This window comes from Neovison vison, chromosome 4, assembly GCF_020171115.1.
Source record: "Neovison vison isolate M4711 chromosome 4, ASM_NN_V1, whole genome shotgun sequence".
NCBI lineage: Eukaryota > Metazoa > Chordata > Mammalia > Carnivora > Mustelidae > Neogale > Neogale vison.
The window spans coordinates 190,226,233-190,246,143 of record NC_058094.1 but is presented as its reverse complement, the minus strand read 5'-3'; the positions used below and the strand labels follow the sequence as shown (position 1 = coordinate 190,246,143).

The window sequence follows — 19,911 nt, the reverse complement described above, 5'->3', positions numbered from 1 at the left end:
CATGCCTTTATCCTATTCAACAGACCTATCTACTCAACTAAGAATTTTTCCTATAACAACCTTGTCTAATTAGAGCTAGTGCCAGATGAGCAAGAAGATGGGGAAAAGGGACAGGAATGGAGAGAAGGCTCAGAAGGAGGACACACCTTGTGGTCTCATCCTGAGGTGTGCTGGGACCTCAGCAGTAGGACAGCAGGTAGAGAGGAGTAAGCCAGAATAGACAAGGCTATGACTGGACTTAGCCCTTAGATGGGAGCCCGCAGATGAATCCCCAGTATCCAGTAGCAGGACAAACTCTGGTCCCTCTGGATAGCAGAGTAATCCAGGCTTGCTGGTGGGAAGGGAGAAAGTGCAAGAGTGTTCCTTATAGTCAGGCCTTAGGTGACACCACACACAGGTTAAAAAGACTTCAGCCACTGGGCAAGGGAAAGAGAGAGAGGCCAGTTCTCAGGGAGAGGGGAGTCATCAGGGCCAAGCATGTCAACAGGGTTCAAGCCAAGCTACCTAAGGTTAATTACAAGGCCACAGCCCAACAAGAACAAACACAACAAAACAAGATGGCAGAGGGAAAGCTGCAGCTCAGGGGCAGTGCCAACGGAGGCAAGAGCCAAGTCATTGGGACACAGGATGGAGGATGGGAGTGCGGGTAGGGATGTTAGTCACTGCAGCTGGCTAGGCTGGGACAGATGCAGACACATATAGAAAGGTTAATTACAAAACACACACACACACACACACACACACACATATGCACACATGTGCACATATACAAGAGAGGGAAAGAAGCCCCAGTGGTGGAAAGCAGGATCTTGGAGAAAGATGAGAGCTCAAGGCTTCATGTTGAGCAAAAAAATGAAAGCAAAGACAGAAGCCAGTGGCTTGGGATTCATCCAAAATACAAAGATGCAGACACCTTTGAGAACAGAGGAAGCCTGGTGTGTCATTGTGACTTTAATGGCGATAATAACCCTGTGGTTTTCCAGGCTTGGGATTCACTCACCCACACAGAGAGAGAATACATATTTTCTCTATGACAAGAAAATTGAATCTATCTTTCAGTCTAACTGATCTGAGGTATAAGTGAAAAATAAGACTGTGTTCTATCACCTTCAATCTTTCCTTTCACTCCGAGATAGGTCCTATTATTTTCCTTTATTTTCTCAAGTGTGAGAGAAGTGTTAATGGATAAGACATCAGTAATTCACCCCTGAGATTTGGGAGGGCCTGGGTTTTGTCTCTCAGCCACACCATGAAAGTCAAATCGCCCCCAGGGGTAGATAGGCTGGGAGGTGAGGGAAGTGGGGAGGTGTGTGAAAAGAGAGAGGAAATAACCCCCACAGATCTGGGTCTACAACTGATGTTTGGAAATACTCTGGATGAACTCACATATGGCACTTAACACTTCTATTCTTTTTTTTTTTTTTCAAGTTTTATTTTATTTTTGTAGTCATCTCTATGCCCAGTGTTGGGCTCAAACTCACAACCCTGAGATCAAGAGTGGCGAGCTCTTCCAACTGTGCAAGCTGGGTGCCCCCACCTTTATTCTTCTGCACCTCTTAACCTAAACCAAAAAATAAATTAGAGCTAGTAATTAGGGCCCAAATAAGATATGCACCGGGCTGTGAAGGGATAGGACGTGTTTTCCTCTCCCATCCAACAGCCACCCATGCACGTTTGGAGGCTTTCAGTCTTCCAAACGTCAGGGAAGTGCATGGTCAGAACTTCAGACACCCAGAGTGTCCCAGCAGGTCCTCATCATGGGATAACTGGGCCGATCTGAGTGTTACATAAAGTCACAAACAAAGGAGGGTTTGGCCAACGACCACCTTGAATGCTCTTCATACCCTGTAGGAACTTGGCATCTCATACCATTGCCAGGACAGAGCCACTGCTCTGCAAGTCCTTTGTTAGTAGTATTCCAGTCTGTATGGGGTCTTTGTATCCTTCTACCTGGGGTCCAGATAGGGGCAAAAGCTCTTAGGGCCCCTCCCAGCTCAGTCTGATTTCTAGGGCACTCAGGCCTTCTTCAAGAGGAATAGCTGAATGAAAACTCACGGCAGGTCCCTGGAAGTGCCACCCTCCTCAGAAATGACAGGATTACCCACAAGTGTCCCTAGTTGGCTGCTAGATCTGAACAAGTACAACATACCAGTTCTTTGTGTCTTCCAGGCCAGCTCAATAAGGATGTGACCTATGCACATTTCTACTCCTTCCTGAACTGTCTCCAGGTGAGCCCACAATGACTTGTTCCAAGGCCGAATTCCCTGCTACTGGCCTGGTTCCTCCGTAATCAAAGCTGTTTTCTTACTTTCAGGTCAGCCCCTGCCACAGCTGGATGTCCTCCAACAAGACGCTCCGGACTCTCACTTCAGAGGTGGGACTGTAATAGCTCCTCTGATACCATCCTTGATCGTTCTTGCCTGTGTTTACTCTGGCATTTCCACTGGGGAAAAGATCTGGGCAGGGGAAGGACCTCCAAGCTGATGAATAAAAACATCCAACTGCCAGTGTGTTTGAGAAGCCAAGAGCATGTGGGCTGCCCTGTCCCTCTCTTTCTGCCATGCTCTGGGTCTGTGGCTCTGGCTATCTCTCAGTCACTGTCTCTGTGATGTGCGTTTTTCTCTTGTACACACACATGTATGGACACATGTATACCCTGTTTAAAGCTGGTCCTAGGAGTATTTGTAGTCCTAGGCGTATTTGTAGAGGAGTGAGCAAGGTTAGGCGCACAGACGACCGGCATTCCCCTCAAGGTACATGAGGACCAGGTGCTCTGTAACCTTCCTCTCTTCTCTGAGGGGATCCATGGTCCATGTACTTGTTTCATGGCTGGTGGGTAATCTCTTTGTAAGAGACCTATTGATTTTTTTTTTTTTTTTTTACAGAAGAAATATATTTCAATTAAAAAAAAAACTTAGGGAATATAAAAAACCTGAGACACAAAGAATAATAACAAAAATTACCACAAATCCCATCACCCAAGTCAATATGTATGTATGTCTTTCCTATATTACTTTCATAGATATTTTGGGGGATTTTTGCCTACACAGTATCAGAGTACACATATTGTTTTGTGCATTCCAATGTTCATAAGTGATTCCTCCACATCATGATGTTGTAATCATTTTAAAGCATACAGCATATGAATGTACCACGATTTATTTCACCACTTAGTGTTGGACAGATAGGTTGTTTCCAGTTTTTCATGATGAAAAATAGCACTACAATGAACCTGTATGTACGCAGATCTATATTTCTTTCTATACTCTGTCTATTTCCTTTAGACACATTCTTAGAAAAATTATTGGGTCAAAGGGCATGCCACATTTAAGGGTTTGGTCCCATTTCCAAATTGCTCTCTAGAAAGGCAAAACAAATTGACATTCTCAGTCACCTCTCCCATGGCAATATTCTATATTATCATGATTATCCATCTTTTATTTGCCAACCCCATGGGAAAGAAGGGTTATCTTATTTCTTTAATTTTCACTGATTGATTCCTAATGAATGTTAACAGTTTTGTATGTTCATTAGCTGTTTGTGCATGACTAGAATTTCACAGGCAGCTTCCCTCCGCTGATGGCTCCAAGAGAGGGTGGGGACTATCCATTTCTTTGTTCTGCCTGAATTGTCTCACTGAAGTCTAGGTTTCATGGAATTCTCCCTGTTTCTTTTGTATTCAGAGAGCAAAACAACTCTCCGATACACTGAAAAAAATTGCAGCCAGCCAGAAATTTACGAACTTCGATCTTCTCTACGTGGATTTTGACTTCCAAGAAGGTAAGTTTTGCTTGGAGTTGGTACTGACACAAAAGAAGTAGCCACCACAGTTTAGAGCCTGACTGAGCAAAACCTTTATAAGCCAACGGGCAGTGGATTGGGCAGCGTGATTCCCACACATTCGGGCACACTCACAGCTCCGAGTACTGAAGAAAGATCGAGTGTGAGGCCCTTTCAGGGAGGAGGGAAGCTTACCATCACCTCATTACACCATCAATTTGGAATCCCTGAAGCCACAGAGCCAGTGACCAGTTGGAGATAGCTCTGGGCCCGGAGCCAGCAGATCAATGGAATCACCTAGATCATTCTTGCCAGTTCACCAATGCTCTGCTTACCTGTGGGCTAAAGATGAGTGTGGCAGGAATGAGGGATAAGGCAGTGCCTCCCCTGTGTGGACACAGAATGACCTTGGGACTCAGCGGCAGTGTAGATTCCCAGCCCCCCACACATGATGTAACTTATCAGAGCCTTTAAGGATGGGATCTTGGATTGGCCAGTGGCAAAGTGTGTCCACTCTCCCAGCTTTCTGGAAAGAACACGGCTCTTTCTTTTCTAGCATTCTGTCAGAATATGGGGGTCATTGAGGAGTGGCCACACAAAAATGGGTGTGATTATCAGAGCTACTGATTTAAACTTTGGGTCTTAACTCTGGAAAATTGTTGTTTATTGACTTTAATCCTCCCAGCCTCATTTTCACGGCTAAGCGCTTGTTATACAAGAGAAAAGCCTCCTGTTGATTGACTGCCAGCTGAGATGATGCTAATGGAAGGCTTTACAGTGTATGCAAATGATGGAAGAGGTCTCATCCAGAGTTTATCATCTCTCTCTCCCTGCCACCAACATCCCCAGCCCCAGCAGCTGGAATGAAGCAGATGGCCATCATGAATTATCAAATTTTACATTAGCTGACACGTACGGCATTGCATACCCTCGTACTTCAGTCCTGAACAGGCTTTCAACAGGACTGATCTCCCTTAACTAGATTTCCTGCCTAGGTGATACACGATTGTCTCCTGGGGAGAGACGTTTTGATAAATAACCGCTCATTAAAATGCAGAGCTAAAGACTCATTAATGAATTCCTGGTGTAAACAAATGCACCACCAAGTGATCTTTGATGATCATCAACCTTGAATATAGATAAAGTTATTAAAAATATAATAAAGTCGAACATTCACATGGGACTTTCCCTTTTCCAAAGTAAACCCTAGCTCTGTCGTTTATTGTCTCTGGGAATGTAGGCAATTCCCTGAACATATCTAAATGCTCCTTTCCAAACCTGGAAATGGGGCTACCATATCTACATAACAAATCTTTGTGATGACTATATGGAAAAAATGTGTAATTCCCCTAAATGCTCTGCTTGGTTCATAGCAGGTGCCCAGGAAGGAGTAAGGTCCCCTCACACCCTTGCTGCTCAACATGTGGCTTAGGGCAGGCAGCGCGCCCCGCCCCCACCTGGGGGGCGTTATAAATGCAGATGTCAGGCCCCACCCCTAATTAGGGCCTACCTAATTGAAATTTGCATTTCAACATATCCACGGATGTCCCGTAAGCACGTTACAATTTAATAAATGGGGCTTTGTAATGCTCCAAGTTTAAGGATTTAGTCATCTGAGTTTTACTAAGTCTTACCACGTTCTGTGGGTGCTGGGAATATCACCAACAAAAAAAACAAAAACAAAAACAAAACAGCCCTTATCCTCACGAAGGATAGGGGAAAAGAGCTTTACCCTTGACCCAGTGCTACCCGCTTCCCACTGATGACCTCACAGGCGTGAAGGCAGAGGCTCCTCGGCCCCTTCTTGTCCTCACAGCAACAGTAAATGCAGGATAAAAGCTAAAAGTTCACTGAAATGGGACATTCTAAACCAAATGGCAGTGGGTCATCTTACTGAGAAGCCTCCTCCATATTTGTCCTTACTTGGCAACAATCATCAGCAGTTCAGGGACTTTCCTGAGAGACATTTATTAAAAATAAAACCTGAAGATCCAGGTTGGTAGAGGGCCTTCTTTGCCTTCTCCATATGAAGTTAGGGGCACTGCTCCAGGGAAGACATCCAGGGCCAGCGGGAGGGAGCCAACAGCAGAGGAGGAGGCGGCCCATGATCTGTTCCCCTTGAACAGCCAATACAGAGGAGGCTCATTCACTCCCAGATCCATCTCCGTGGGTAACCGCCACGCCTGCGAAGCACATGACCCCAGAAATCATGGAGGTACAATGTGCTATTGTAGAAAGAGCCCAGCATTCCGCACCAGAGGGAAATGTGCCCCTATCCCAGCTCAGACACAGAGTGACTACGTAACCTTGAGTTGATTACAAAGAGAGTAATCACTCTGCTTTGCTCTCTTTTGTGTAGGATAACAATAACTAAGCCAGGGAGCAGGTGGGGTGGAGGGGTAATCCCCAGGGCTGTGTGAGGATTGAAACAACACTGCAATGTAGCGAGAACCCTGTTAGTTGACGTCCCCCCACCACTGCTGTCATCCGTGTGTGCTCGACTACGTTCTCCTAGGGCTTATCATAGAAGAATAAATGTTGATTCTCTTCCAATGTCCAACCCACCTCCCATGACCAATCATATCTGTGGATGACTTTGAGTCCCCTAGAGGAAGCCATGTGGATATGTATCTCATTCACACTGTGGTCTTCGGTTACCAGGCATAAAAACCGCATAGCCACTTATGAAACCTGCAGTCTTTTTCTTTTTTTAAAGATTTTTACTTATTTATTTGTCAGAGAGAGAAAGAGAGAGGCAGAACACACGCAGGGGGAACGGCAGGCAGAAGGAGAAGCAGGCTCTCCGCTGAGCAAGGAGCTCCATGCGGGGCCTGATCCCAGGATCCTGGGATCATGAGCTGAGCCAAAGCAGATGCTTAACCTGCTAAACCACCCAGTCTCCCCTGAAACCTGCAGTCTTCGGGTCACATGGAAATCTCCCCTCTCATTTCAGTGCTGTATTTGAGCTGACGACTGCCTCACAAACATCCCCATTTTTCATAGCAAATGGCCTCTTCCACCCCCTATGACAGAGCAAACTGCCGCTGAGGGCCGCCGTCCCTTGAGGGTAGGCACGATCCTATCTATTCTCCACTCTGACAGCGTCAGTCCCGCAGTGAAGGGCTATTGCTCATCTTCAAAGATTCTTTTTTGTCTCTTGCTGACTCATCCTCTAACTGGTTATGAGCTAAACAGAAGCAGCAATCTTTTCTCCCTTCAGGAAACCCCAGCTGGAGCAGGTGATACCCTTTTTTCTTTGTCTGTACCGCACCTCCCAAACAGAGGAAGGAAAATGCCACTTGGCTGACAAGGCCGTTTTTACACTGACAGTTTAAATATACCAGCTGCCCTCAGTTTCCAAGACAACTCAATTGGAGTAAACTTGGTTCTTAGTTCTCCCCACGTGTTTGTTTGTAAAACAGCCAATGACTTCCTGGTGCTGACCAGAATTCAGATTTCTTGTTTTAAGTATCTGCTAGTGTTGCTGTTCATCCAGGAGCTTCCGAGTGCTTAAGACTCTTCTTCAATGGCTTCTATTGAAAAGCTGGTCATTCGCAGAGCTGCCTTGACTTTACAGATATAGAAAATACGTTATGCGGGGCGCCTGGGTGGCTCAGAGGGTTGAGGCCTCTGCCTTCGGCCCAGGTCATGATCCCAGAGTCCTGGGATCAAGCCCCGCATTGGGCTCTCTGCTCGGTGCAGAGCCTGCTTCTCTCTCTCTCTCTCTGCCTGCCTCTCTGCCTACTTGTGTTCTCTGTCAAATAAATAAAAATCTTTAAAAAAAAAATAAAAAAAGAAAATATGTTATGCATCAAATCCCAAGAGATCATTCGTGATTACTCAAGAAGTTTAATTCAGGTCTTCTGAAGAAACAGGAATTCATTTACCTATTTTTTTTAAATATTTTTATTCATTTATTTGACAAAGAGATAGAGAGCATAAGTAGGCGGAGAGAGAAGGAGAAGCAGGTTGTCTGCTGAGCGGGAAGCCCAATGTGGGACTTGATCCCAGGACCCTAGGATCATGACTTGAGCTGAAGGCAGCTGTTTAACTGACTGAGGCACCCAGGCGCCTCATTTACCTATTTTTAATTGTGGTCCCAGGCAGGAAGAAAACAGACCAACTTACCATGCTGCCCCTGCTTGGATCTCCTCCTCTAAAATCAGTCAGAGGGCGCCTGGGTGGCTCCGTCAGTTAAGCATCGGCCTTTGGCTCAGGTCATGATCCCAGGGTGCTGGGATCGAGTCCCATGTGGGGCTCCCTGCTCAGTGGGGAGTCTGCTTCTCCCTCTGCCTCTGCCCCTCCTCTTCCCTCAATGCTCTCTCTTTCTCTCTCAAACAAATAAATAAAATCTTTTCTAAAGTTAAATAAATAAAACCAATCAGAGAAGAAATAGAGTTCACTGGTATTGCATTTATTCTAAGAAAGCAAAATTTCCCCCTGAGATCAACAAATATAAAAGGGTCACTCTGTCTAGCACTGGTCACAGTACAGATACAGATAAAACCTTAAACTCTTGCCTGTGAGTTTCTGATTCTCTCTTTATGTGTTATAATACTGATGTCTGCAGATTTGCAATGATGGGTAACCCTCCCAGACACAATAATCGTGTTGGAAAATGTTTTTCACTCTGAATAGACTGATTGTAGCCTTGGTAACCTGCGGCATTTCTTTTAATGCCTGTTGGATTATTCTCTACGATAAGCCAGTTCTTCTAAAGACTGGACTCCTTTGTAGTGAGGAGGGATAGGGACTTGTGCAGCAGCAGAAACATGTTTCCTGGCAGGAAGGAGTATGTTATCACTGACTCCCAATAAGAGCCAGACGTGAAATATGGAGGAGTGGGTCGGTGGTGGCCATTTTGCAGGAGATGAAGCCCATAGGAATTGGTGGTCCTGTGTGTAGGACTTCAGACCCCCAGCAGGACTTTTTTTTTCCTGAGCTCTGGGAAGGGCAGCAGTATTTGAAGCCCCTCAGGGAACAGAGATTGGGTAGCAAGCAGGGGTAGCATGCTGTGATAGTAGGGCTAATTACAAAAGCAGCGTGGTGCTGATTCAGCTCTGAGACAGCCTTCACTTGCACAGTCAAAGCTTCTGGTAGAATTTCCATTCCTTCCTTTGGGGTGTGATGCGGGGAACCAAGAGGGCACACATTCCTGCTCTTGAGTCTTCATGGGGTGAAGAGGGAAGAGCTAGAAAAATTGCAGCCACGCCTGCTCCCCTTTCTGAGCGCCAAGGAAGTGAGGGCAGGGGTGACGCTGGGAGCAGCCAGCTTCAAATCTCTCTCTCTAGAGGCTCTCTAGGGATTTCGAAATTTCCTTGAGGAGTTCTTCCTGACCGTATAATATTACAGTAGAGAGTTCCTGGTGCCATTGCCTTGGAGCATCTGACAGTCTTGGTCTCTTACTCCTGTTTGAAGGGCAGTTTTATTGCTTTTCGACACTTTGGGGCTCACAGTATTTCCTCGGTAGCCATACTCACTCTAAATGTGATGTTGAGATCATTTCATGTAATTATATTTCTGAAAAACTATGATTTTTAATGGTGACGGCTTGACATATGCAGGCAGTATCTGGGAACGGCAGCCCACCTAAAGAGATGTTAACAAAATGTTTAATTTTCCCCCTTCTCTTGCGATACTCTCCCACTGAGAAGTGAGATGAATTTACATTGGTGTTGAATATTTCAGAGCTCACCTTTTCCCACTGCCCTCCTCCCTGCACAAACCACATTCACCTAAACCCTCACATATTTTCTTCCTGAGTTAGAAAATTCAAAAATAGAGAGAGAGAGAGAACATACAATGGGAAGGTCATTTCTGATGAGAAAGCCTCTAGCCCGAGATAACAGCCCAGAGCAGCCACGACTGAGTAAGCATCAGCCAGGCAGGCTATGGGAAGCTCTGGCATTTTCCATGTGCTCCTTGCTCTCCAGCACTGACCATCACTTAGAGAAGCAGGGTCCCTAACCCTCTGCTTTTGTGTGCCCTGCAGTCACGGAGGAGTGGCGGAAGCAAGGCGGGCAGCCCTGGCAGCTCATTGAACCAGTTGATGGATTCCACCCCAATGAGGTAAGTGCGGTCACATGGCATTTGCTGAAGGCTATTAGGTTCCTTGTAGAATATAGCCAGGCATCCATATGTTTGTCTTTATGTTATTCCAGAAAGATGTACTCACATGTCAAAGATAGGCGATTCAATTAAAACAAACTGAAAATCAGAATAAAAGGCAGGTGAGATGGAAATGATACCTGGCTTCCTGCATTTCCTATCATGTGTGCGGGGCAGTCCTCACAGACTGCCAGTGAGAGCCTCCAAAATCGGCTCTGTTTTCTAGGGGCTGATGTAAAAAGGGGCATACGTCATGGCCTCCATAAAAAATAATAATCATAAATCAAATACTCAAAAAAAGAAATCACAAGGATTCCTGGAAGCGAGACCTATGAGAAATTTCTTCTATGGATCTTTCCAGAAAGGACACTGGATGAGAGAAAAACAGTGTCCATAGCAATATCCTGCAGTAAGAGCTGTTTCTTAACTAAGATTCCAAGGTTCAGTTCTGGAAAGTAGTTCTAATCTGGCCTCCTCACAGAGCTTGAATTGCTGGTGCGTGGGACTCTGTCCCTTCCAGTGCTCACCCCACTCATTATCCCAGCTTCAACCAGATAAGCTCTACTTTTATCTGTCATATATACTGGACCTGCTTGTGGTATTTCTTCATTTATGAAGAAAGAAAGAAAGAAAGAAAGAAAGAAAGAAAGAAAGAAAGAAAGAAAGAAAGAAGAAAAAAAAGGAAGAAAGAAAAGGAAGGAAAGAAGAAAGAAGTAAGTATGGGAGTAGTCCTGCCACTTTTCAAATTTTGAAAAGCTGGCCATCTTTGGCAACTCTAGCCTCCTTGCCTAGTTTTGGTAAGGATGGCGTGGCCGCGACCAGGGTCTAAACCAGAGAAGCAGCCCTGGTGTGCTCTCCCAGTAGCCTTGATCTCAGTGGTCAGCCAGGCCACAGCCTTGGTCTCAGTGGTCAGCCAGGCCACAGCTTGGTCTCAGTGGTCAGCCAGGCCACAGGGGCTGGCCATCCCTTTGGGAACCTGAATGGAATGGCAGCCCACCTTCCTTCAAGCTGCAGGCTCGCAGAGTGCCCAGGCAGGGCTAAGAACTGTCTCGGAGGAAACAAAAGAGAGTGCCACTCTGTCTACAAATGAATAAACAGTGGAGTTCCATAAATGCTGGGTAAATTGGAAGTGAGCATCAAATGCCCATTTCCCACTTTAAACAACTGAAAAAATAAATCTAGGAAATGTACCTCAGAATATCAACTTCCCTGTGTATCGTGTGGATAAACTGATCCAACAGAATTATTGGCTAGAAGGTAGTTAAATATTAGAGTCTGCTCCCCATAGAATGATGACTTTTGTCTTAGGATGATTTTTAATATAGAGACCTTCTTTCTGGCAATAATTAGGCAGTGGTTCTTGTCATTCCTGCATATCACAGAGTTTTACTTTTCTCATTCTAGAGAGAATTATGTATATGAAGAAATGTCAGAGAAGGAGTTAATTAGGAACAAACTAAAAAGGAGAGGGTCAAAAATGGCTTTATTTTTATTCTTTGGGACATACTTGTCTGATCCATCAAAAGACCATCCTGTCCCTGACACTTAAAATAATATTAGGGTTCAAAGTCTGTCACATTAGGGCTCTATCTTGCACTGAAACAGCTTTGCCTATAACTGATCGTTTAGAACCGGGTCAAAAGCTGAAAATTGGGGCGGAGGTGGGAGGGGTGGCACCAGGCTAGCTCAGTCGGATAGAAGATGCAACTCTTGATCTCAAGGTCACGAGTTCAAGTCCCACATAGGGCATAGAGCCTACTTTTAATTAATTAATTAGTTAAATAATTAAAAAGTAAAAAAGCAGAAAATCAGTGTGTGCCATAATCACACATTACTCCTGAGAGATTTGTTCCCTTACTGGTGGTCCACAATGGCATGCTAAAGCCACAATCAAAGTGAGCGACGGTGGGTAGCCATGCATAAAACCTGCCTGTTTATCATATATTGAGCCAAAGCGTCCAGACTGCAACTTGCCATGCAAAAATGTTTAATGAGTGCCTAACACAGCGAGAATTCAAGAGGCAACAGGAAGCTGCCCCTGACATCTAAGGAGATGGTAGTCTAGAGGGGAAGAATGACAAGTGAACAGACAATTAAATACAGTGTGGTCGACGCCTCCAGTCACATGAGCACCAGGCTATGGGAGCATTCTGCAGGTTGGGATGGGAGAGAGCAGGTTTTGGAGAAGTTTTCAGAGGAGCCCACTCGGAGCTAAGAGCAGGATCTAGTCAGGTGCAGGGGAAGAGGGAGGGGCTGCACCAAGTGTTCTGATCGGAGCAAACTGCATGGGCCAAGACCTGCATGCAAATAAAATAAATAAACCAAAAAAGCCAGCAGGGCATGTTGGAGGAAATGAAAGTGCTGCAGTATGGCTGGGTCATAGAGTATGGGCGTGGGGTTGAGAGAGAGCAACCAAGCATACTTACTCAGGGACCAGATCACATAAGGTCTATAGGGGGTTTGACCTTTTTCCTGTGGGAAAGGAGGAGCCCCTGAAGGTTTTCATGCAAGAAAGAAAAATAACCAGACTTGTGGTCCATAGTGGGGCCCATCCTAGAGACAGGGAGACGGTCTGGAGGGTGCTTTTGTGTGTGAGAGGTGGTGGCCCAGGGGCGTGGGGAGAGAGAGAAAGGTGTGCACTGGCTGGTTTCCCACAGTTGAATCAACAGAACATGGCCATTTACTGGACGTGAGCATGGAAGAGAACGAGATGCTAAGCATGACATGGGAAACTGGAGGGATGATTCTGTTGCTCGCTGAGGTGAAGAACACAGAGGGCAGGGTGGTTTGAGGAGGAGTTTGGTGCATGTTGGATTAAAGGAGCCTGCAGGGCATCCAAAATGGGGGTGTCATTTTAGCAGAGAATATACAAGCTTAGAGCTCAGGAAGGGGTCTAGGCGGAAGCTACAGATGTGAGCCGCTGAGCACATTGTGACTTAAAGCCTTGAAGAGGAACCTCTTGGCCTACCTGCAAGGTCCCTTCCGGATGATGCCCCTTACAGCTGAGGCAGCACTGATGGCTCCTTTTAGAACCTTAGGTTATTATTTAAAAACTAATAACTTAAAACTGCCACACACGTGTGTACTCACACACACACACACATGCACACACACACACACACACACACACACAAGCAAATGATCCACAAAATATAGGGAGCTATGGGAGTCCATGTCTTTCCCAGATGGGCAAGGTTGGCCCAAGGGCCTCACATTAATGGCATGGACATAATACCAACAAAAGGAGTACACGCCGGCCATATTCACATGTCCGCCCACCAATTCCTGTGCATTTCAGCAAAAGCAGTTGGTGCAGGCCCAACTAGGAGGGAACCACCAAGGAGGGAGCAAACTTTATCCTATTGGCCTATTTTTTTTTTTTTCCTAAAACCCTACAAGAGAACTACTAGAAATGTTAATTCAATTGCTCTAATTTTCTTAGGAAGGTAAGTTTAATTAAGTATAAACATGAGTCGTGTTGAACAGTTCAAATTTATGATTGATATACTAAAATATTTTGACCAAATTGTATCGACCATCTAAACCCTTTGCTTATATTTTAATGGAAAATAACCCGGCACAGAAAAAAATCTTAGTACAAACTGACAACTGTGTTACCTTTTCATCTCACTGCCCAAATGTAGAACCAGAATTTTAAGAAATATCTTCTTCAATAGGAGAGGGGAAAGTAGGTTATAATGCCGGACTTGACAGTTGATGGGCTTTGGTGGGTGGGAAGGAGATGACTCACAGGACTGGTCATCTGGAGGAACAGAAGTGAAAAATACCAAGGCAAGGAACCCCAAAGAGGAAGGGGGCAGATCTGAGCATTCTGAATTTGGGGTGCTTGCACAATATCCACATGGAAATGTCTGAATCACCATTAGATCAAATTGATGGGTTCTGATCTCGGGACAGGGGCCTGGCCTGGAGACACAAGTTTGGAAATCAACAGTATCTAGTTGAGAACTAGAGACACTTGTAGGGTAGAGACTGGCCCATGGGCTCAACTTGTGAGCATGGCCCATCACAGAAGGACCCCCTAGAGAGGAGACCCAGGAGACCATTTGAGCAGGTATGGTAGAGAGGGGAGAAGAGCTGACTGAGAAAGCGCTGACCAAATGCAGAGAAAGTTCAACTTATAAAAGAAATAATAAGGCCAAGACCTAGATCTGTAGCCTGTGGAAGCCACAGCAGTTCTACTATTTAAAAATATTTTAAAATCTCTGCAAAGCTAAGCTTCTGAATTGGTACTTAAAAGACCTCTGGGCCTGGGGTCAGACAACAGTAAACAGAAAATATTGGAAGAGCCATAGACATACATCAAGTCCAGTGTCCTTGGCTACTCTGAGACCACTCAGCTAACCATCCCCGACACCTCCTGCCTTAGCAGTTTTGCCCCACAGAGCTCTCTGCAAGACCACCTCCTCTCCTATCACAATGCCAGTAGCAGCTCCAACCAGCCTCCTAAAACTCTTCCTGCAAGCAATAAATTTTCCAGGACATTAACTCCCCTCCTTTCTCTTGAACCCTAAACCTTGTGCATCGCTGGAAGTAGACATGAGATACTAATCAGTGGATTGGTTTTAAATTGTATTTATATCTTTGGCTTTAATATTTATTATGTATATAATTGGTTATTAAATGTTAAAGCCTCCAGGTCTTTGTTTATCTCAGCATGTAAGCCCCTGGGAACCCAAGGTCCTGAGTGGACTTGTGGAGTCCCCCAAAGAAGGAAATGATGCTGGCAGTGGGGAGGGTGGAGAGGAGGGCCTCCTGGGCCAGGGAACCCTCAAACATTTTGGGCTGGCCCTGCCCGTGTTTCCAGGACTGTATCTGTTCAGTTTGCTTCAGACATAAAGCCAGCTAGGAACAGTGGCTCTGGAATGACACACTGAGTCAGCACAGAGAGGGCCGAGCTGGGAATTTCCATTTTCCCATAGACGTAAATGTTTAAATACATCTTACACCACTGACACGTTGTTGCTTTACAAACTTAAGATTAATTGGGACAGGAATGCCTGAATGGCTCAGTCCGTTGATCGTCTGACTCTTGATTTCAGCTCAGGTTGTGATCTCAGGGTCCTGGGATGGAGCTGAACGTCGGGTTCTGCCCTGGGCATGGAGCCCGCTTAAGATTCTCTCTCTCCCTCCCCCCCCCCGGTTTCCTCTCTCTCAATCTCTCTCAATAAAAATAAAATTAAATTAATTGGGTCCAATAGATGATGTTTCTGGGCAGATTAAGAGCCCAGGGAAGCAGAGCCATGCTTTCCCTGTGGTAAGGGCTTCCCTGCAGGCGTTTAAAAGCAGTTTTACCAAGATAGCCCAGAATGTTCTTCCTACAGGAAAAATAAATTCAGAGTTTATTTTTAACTTTGGTCTCATAAAACCCAAGAGTTAAATTTAGCAAGGGTTCAACTTTAAAGGGATCAGAGATGATAAGTTTTTGATGAAACCTATGCAATCTTGCTTTGAATTGCATTTATTTTTTTTAATATTATAAAAAGGTAGTTACTGTTCAGGGTTTGATTTTATAGTTGTCTTACTAATGAGTTCTATTTCTATAGCAAAATACATAAAATTAGTTTATCAAGTAGGAATGCGAAGGAATCCTGGATCGCGTCCAGCTGTGAGCCCCGCTGGGCCTCTGCGGTGTGCAGGTGTGTCTCAGGAACCTGTGGGGCGGACCCAACGGTGTGTGTTCACGGGGAGGACCAGACGCTGTCCTGGAGAGGAGCTCGGCGTAAGTCCAAATATAGTTAAGAGAAGAAGCTTGGCTCCATTTAAAAGCTATCATCAGAAGGGAGAGAGAGTCTAGAAGACCCACAGTGGCTCTTCCAGAAACTTCGCCAGGTTCCCACCTTCCCCTTCCCCTCTCCGGGGACTCCTGACTCCATCCTGGGGGATTCTAGGGCCGCACATCAACCCTGGAAGATCTATTTTACCAGACCCACCTAAGTCAACGGCGGGGTAAGTCCCCCTGCTTTGTTGCCCCTTCTGGGAGAATTTCGAAGAGGAGCCTTCAGAGTGGACCAGGGACCCCCACATGGAATGGGCACCGTGAGCTTCTGAGCAGCAGCAGGGCCTGCAGGCGGACAGGTGAGGGTGGCCGTATCCCACAGAAGCACTGGGGCTGCAGGAACGCCTGCAGAAAGGCCGCAGGGCTCCTCAGAGGGTGGCCCAAGGGAGCCGCCCCACCTGTTGGACTTAGCAATGGTGTCCGCACGCACCGCAGCGGGGGCTGCCAGAGCTCACACGCCGCGTCACCCGCAAAGGAAGAGACACTTACTGGCCTGACTGCGTTAACCGGGAAGACCCCTGAACCAGAACCTCCTCTTGGCCGGCACTGCGCTGGGCGGAAGGTCACCCGCGCACCTGCGTGGGAGGCAGGCGAGCCCCACAGCCTCGGAACCCCCTCCAGGTGCTCGGTCTCTTCTCCCCGTCCTGAGGACAGACGCCAGGGAGGTGGGTGACCAGAGTCTCCGCCGGCGAGCTTCTGATGGAATACGGCGCCCTGAAAAAAACCGTGATACAGATTTACCTTGAGCGACACAGAAACACGTTCTTAATACAGAGGGAAGCAAACAAAAGCGGATTACAGACTGTGGGGGCGATGACTCAACCGTATGCATTTGTCAACGCTGGCGGAGCTGTTTACTCCAAGAAGTTAATTCCACAGTGTGTAAATTATACCTCGGGAAGAGCAGACCGTCAGATGATATTTACAGAAGGATTCGCTCTCTGTGTGCCTTTGTGTGTGTGTGCGTGTGTGCGTGTGTGTGCACGTGGGCTCCCTCTATTATAATTACAGATAACTTTCACTTACTCTGTTTTCTCCTTTTGCTTAATTGTCTTGTCAGATTTTTCTCACATGAGTAGGGATTGCTTTACTATTTTAAACCATGACCAGGGAAGCACAAAAGAATATTCAGGTTCAGGGAATAGCTCACCCTCACCCAGGGGAAAGGGTGGCCGTGCCTTGCCCTGGGTATCATAGGAGTTACAACAGGAGGCTGGTCCTAAGAGAAGCCCACAGTAGATGCTCAGTAAACGCTTGTCACATGAGTGAGTGATGAGAGTGGGTCATCTTACCCCAAATCTCCAGTTTAATAATAACCATGCCACTCTCGCTTTAGACCCAGTATATGAACAGTGCACACTCATAAATATTTTCATCTCCATTAGAGTGACAGCCAACTAATTGCTTTCAAGCCGAAGAATTACCGCGTGCACAAAGCTGAGCTCTTTCCTTTTAACTTTCCTCTTCTTATCCTCATCCCATCTCCTCCTTTATTAATTTAGATTGGGAAATAAATAATCACAAATGTCTTGGTTTTACATAATTGTTAGGAAGACAGCTTAGGTGTACCACATAGCAGAAGGGCAGAAAACAAAACAGAAGAACCAGTAATTTTCCACAGACCTGGCAGCAGCTTCCTTTGTTGAGAAATAGCAGAAACAGCCACTATGGTCTGAAGACAGACCAGCCTTCTGTCTTCAGAAGATGCTGATCGCTTGGTGTGTGAGACGGGAGTAGCCCCTTCCTGGAAACCTATGGGCTTAATAGTTATCCTTGGGCGGGAAGGGAGGTGGAGGGGGAGCAGAGGAGGTGGGAATGAGCATAGGCCCGAGAGTGTGTGTGTGTGTGTGTCCGTTATGGAGGAGGGTGGCTGGGGTATGTGGTGCGTGATTTTGGAGGGTGAGGTGTTGGGGGGTGTGATGTTGGGAGTATGTTTCTATGTGGTAGGGGTAGCACCACATGGATATGATCAAGATGACAGTATTGGATACGCAGAATTTGGGTCCAGCTCAGAAGGCTCAGGAACATACTGAAATACTGGGGGTATTTAATGTAGCAACTTAACCAGTTCTAGTTTTTTCTAACAGCTGCTAAAACCTTACACGCAGTTTAGACCCAGAAAGGTCTTTAAACCATATATTCTAGCCCACTCATTTTGCAAGTGAGAGAATTGCAGCCCAGAGAGTAGAAGGGAACTGCCTAACATCCCTCAGAGCCCCGGCAGCACTACCTTTTGGAATGGTGAACAGGACCTGCCCTTTGGGGACAATGTTCATGTGCTTCTGAATAAAGTTGGGGACATCCCTGAGCACCTGCTCTGAACAGTGCGTTCCCCCCAAAAGGCCTTCAGCAACCACATTTCTCTGTCAGCATTCCCTTTGCCGATGTAGCCAAGTTAGAACATCTGGGCCTGGCCAGGCCCCATCTGCTAAATAAGGGCATTATCTGCAGAGAAAGAGTCCTCATCAAAGTCATGTTAGTGACGAGCCAGAGGACTAGAGAACCAAGACTGGATTCTGCTAACACTATGAATAAAGAGAAACCTGCTGTAAAACCAAGCAACCAGAGGGTGGGCGTTAAGCTGGAAAAGCCAGAGACAGGGCTCACCCTAGAATCCCAACCACTTTCTTTGTGCTTATAGCCTCCTTCAGCTGGTGACTCTGCAGCCTCGTCTCCCAGGCATCCTTGGTTTCCCACCGTGCCATTCTCTTCCACACCTCTGTGCCTTTGCACAGGCTGTGTCCTCCGCAAGGTGCACTGTTTCCCACATCACCCATCTGGGGGAACGTCCCCCTTGAAACAGCTCAGCCATCACCCTCTTTAGGGAGGACGTGTCACTTCCCCCAGCAGAGCCGGCACCTCCTCCCCTTCCAGCGTTGACAGAACCCCCGGTGGGTTTGGTGGTGTCATTTTGCATGTCTGGAGTTCCTTGAAGGAAAGATTTACCCTGTTAATCTCTAAAACCTAGGCCTTAGGCCTGCACTAGATGTTAGCTGTCCACAGATAAATGAAAACATACATTTGCTGTCTGTTACTAAATAAAAAATCAATCACCTCAAGGTTAACAGCTCAAAACAACACAGAAGTTATAGCTTCTGTGAGGCAGGCAGTTTTGGGCATCTACTTAGGGTCTCACAAGGTGGAAATCCAGTTGTGTCATCCCAGTCCCATCCTCATCCAGAGACTCAACTGGGGAAGAATTGCTTTCAGATTCACTTAGGTTGTTGGTAGAATTCATTTCCTTGTGGTTGTAGGACTGAGGACCCAGCTTCTTGCTGGATGTCAGCCTGCTGCCATGCAGGCTTCCTGACAAGCCTTCTCTCTGTGACAATCCCACAGAGTCTCCCAAGTCTGCCAGCAAAGCAGTAGATAATGTTCTACAGTCACTGAAGTGACATCCTTTTACCTTTGCCATATTCCATTGATTAGAACCAAGTGATAGGTCCCACCCACAGCAAGGGAAAAGGATTCTACAAAGACACAAAACAAGGAATCATGGGAGACCATCCCAGAGTCTGCCCACCAACAAAGAATATGGTAAATCCTGCTGCTAAATTCTTTACTTTGGTATAATTTTCCTTTTGTTCCTCCTTTGGGTTCTCTCTTGTAGGTGGCTTCCCAGCTGTTGGCAGATCGCTTCTGGAAGAAGGTGCAGCTCCAATGGCCCCAGGTTCTGGGAAAGGAGAATCCGTTCAACTCTCAGATTGAACAGGTGTTTGGAGACCAAGGGGGCCACTGAGTGCCTCTAGGAGACCCACTCCTGGGAAGCTCAGGGAAGCAAGAACTTGAGTGAATTCATTCAACAGATGGTTATGGGGCTGCCATTTTGCCAGCCCATAGGACCCTCTTTCGCAGCAACTTTGCAAAGTGCTTTTCTCTCATTTTGGAGTCTATCTGAATTTCAGTGTGATGCTGAGTGTTTCAAGGAGCAGTCCCCTCTATCTGTCCCTCAAATCACCTTTAATAAAGTGCTGTGGCTGCCATTCCAAGCAAGAGAGGGTATCTCTGCCCTCTAATAGCTAATTGTTCTAAAAACAAATTCAAAGTCCAGCGATGCCCGGCAACTTAGCCGGGGTCTTCGTGCCCCAGGATTGAACCTTGGTCTGTTGCTGCTTCTCTGAGATGGCCAGCAAGCTGGGGTGGCTCCTGGGAAGGCTGCTGGCTGGCTGGCTGCCAAGGACTCTCAGAAGAGGACACAAGACTACAAACACAAAATGTGGTAC

At 46.3% G+C, this 19,911-nt stretch overlaps 1 protein-coding gene across 3 annotated transcripts in view; it reads left to right on the top strand.

Annotated features, from left to right (window-relative positions):
• AOAH (acyloxyacyl hydrolase) overlaps nt 1-19,677 on the top strand; it is a 161,616-nt gene extending 141,939 nt beyond the window's left edge. For all 3 annotated transcript variants that reach the window (XM_044246374.1, XM_044246375.1, XM_044246373.1), the window contains 5 exons: nt 2,170-2,228; nt 2,315-2,374; nt 3,684-3,780; nt 9,773-9,849; nt 19,299-19,677. In XM_044246374.1, coding sequence (XP_044102309.1) covers nt 2,170-2,228; nt 2,315-2,374; nt 3,684-3,780; nt 9,773-9,849; nt 19,299-19,427 — 422 coding nt within the window. In that variant the 3' untranslated portion in view covers nt 19,428-19,677. The remainder of the gene's footprint in view (nt 1-2,169; nt 2,229-2,314; nt 2,375-3,683; nt 3,781-9,772; nt 9,850-19,298) is intronic.
• Nucleotides 19,678-19,911: the final 234 nt, after the last annotated feature.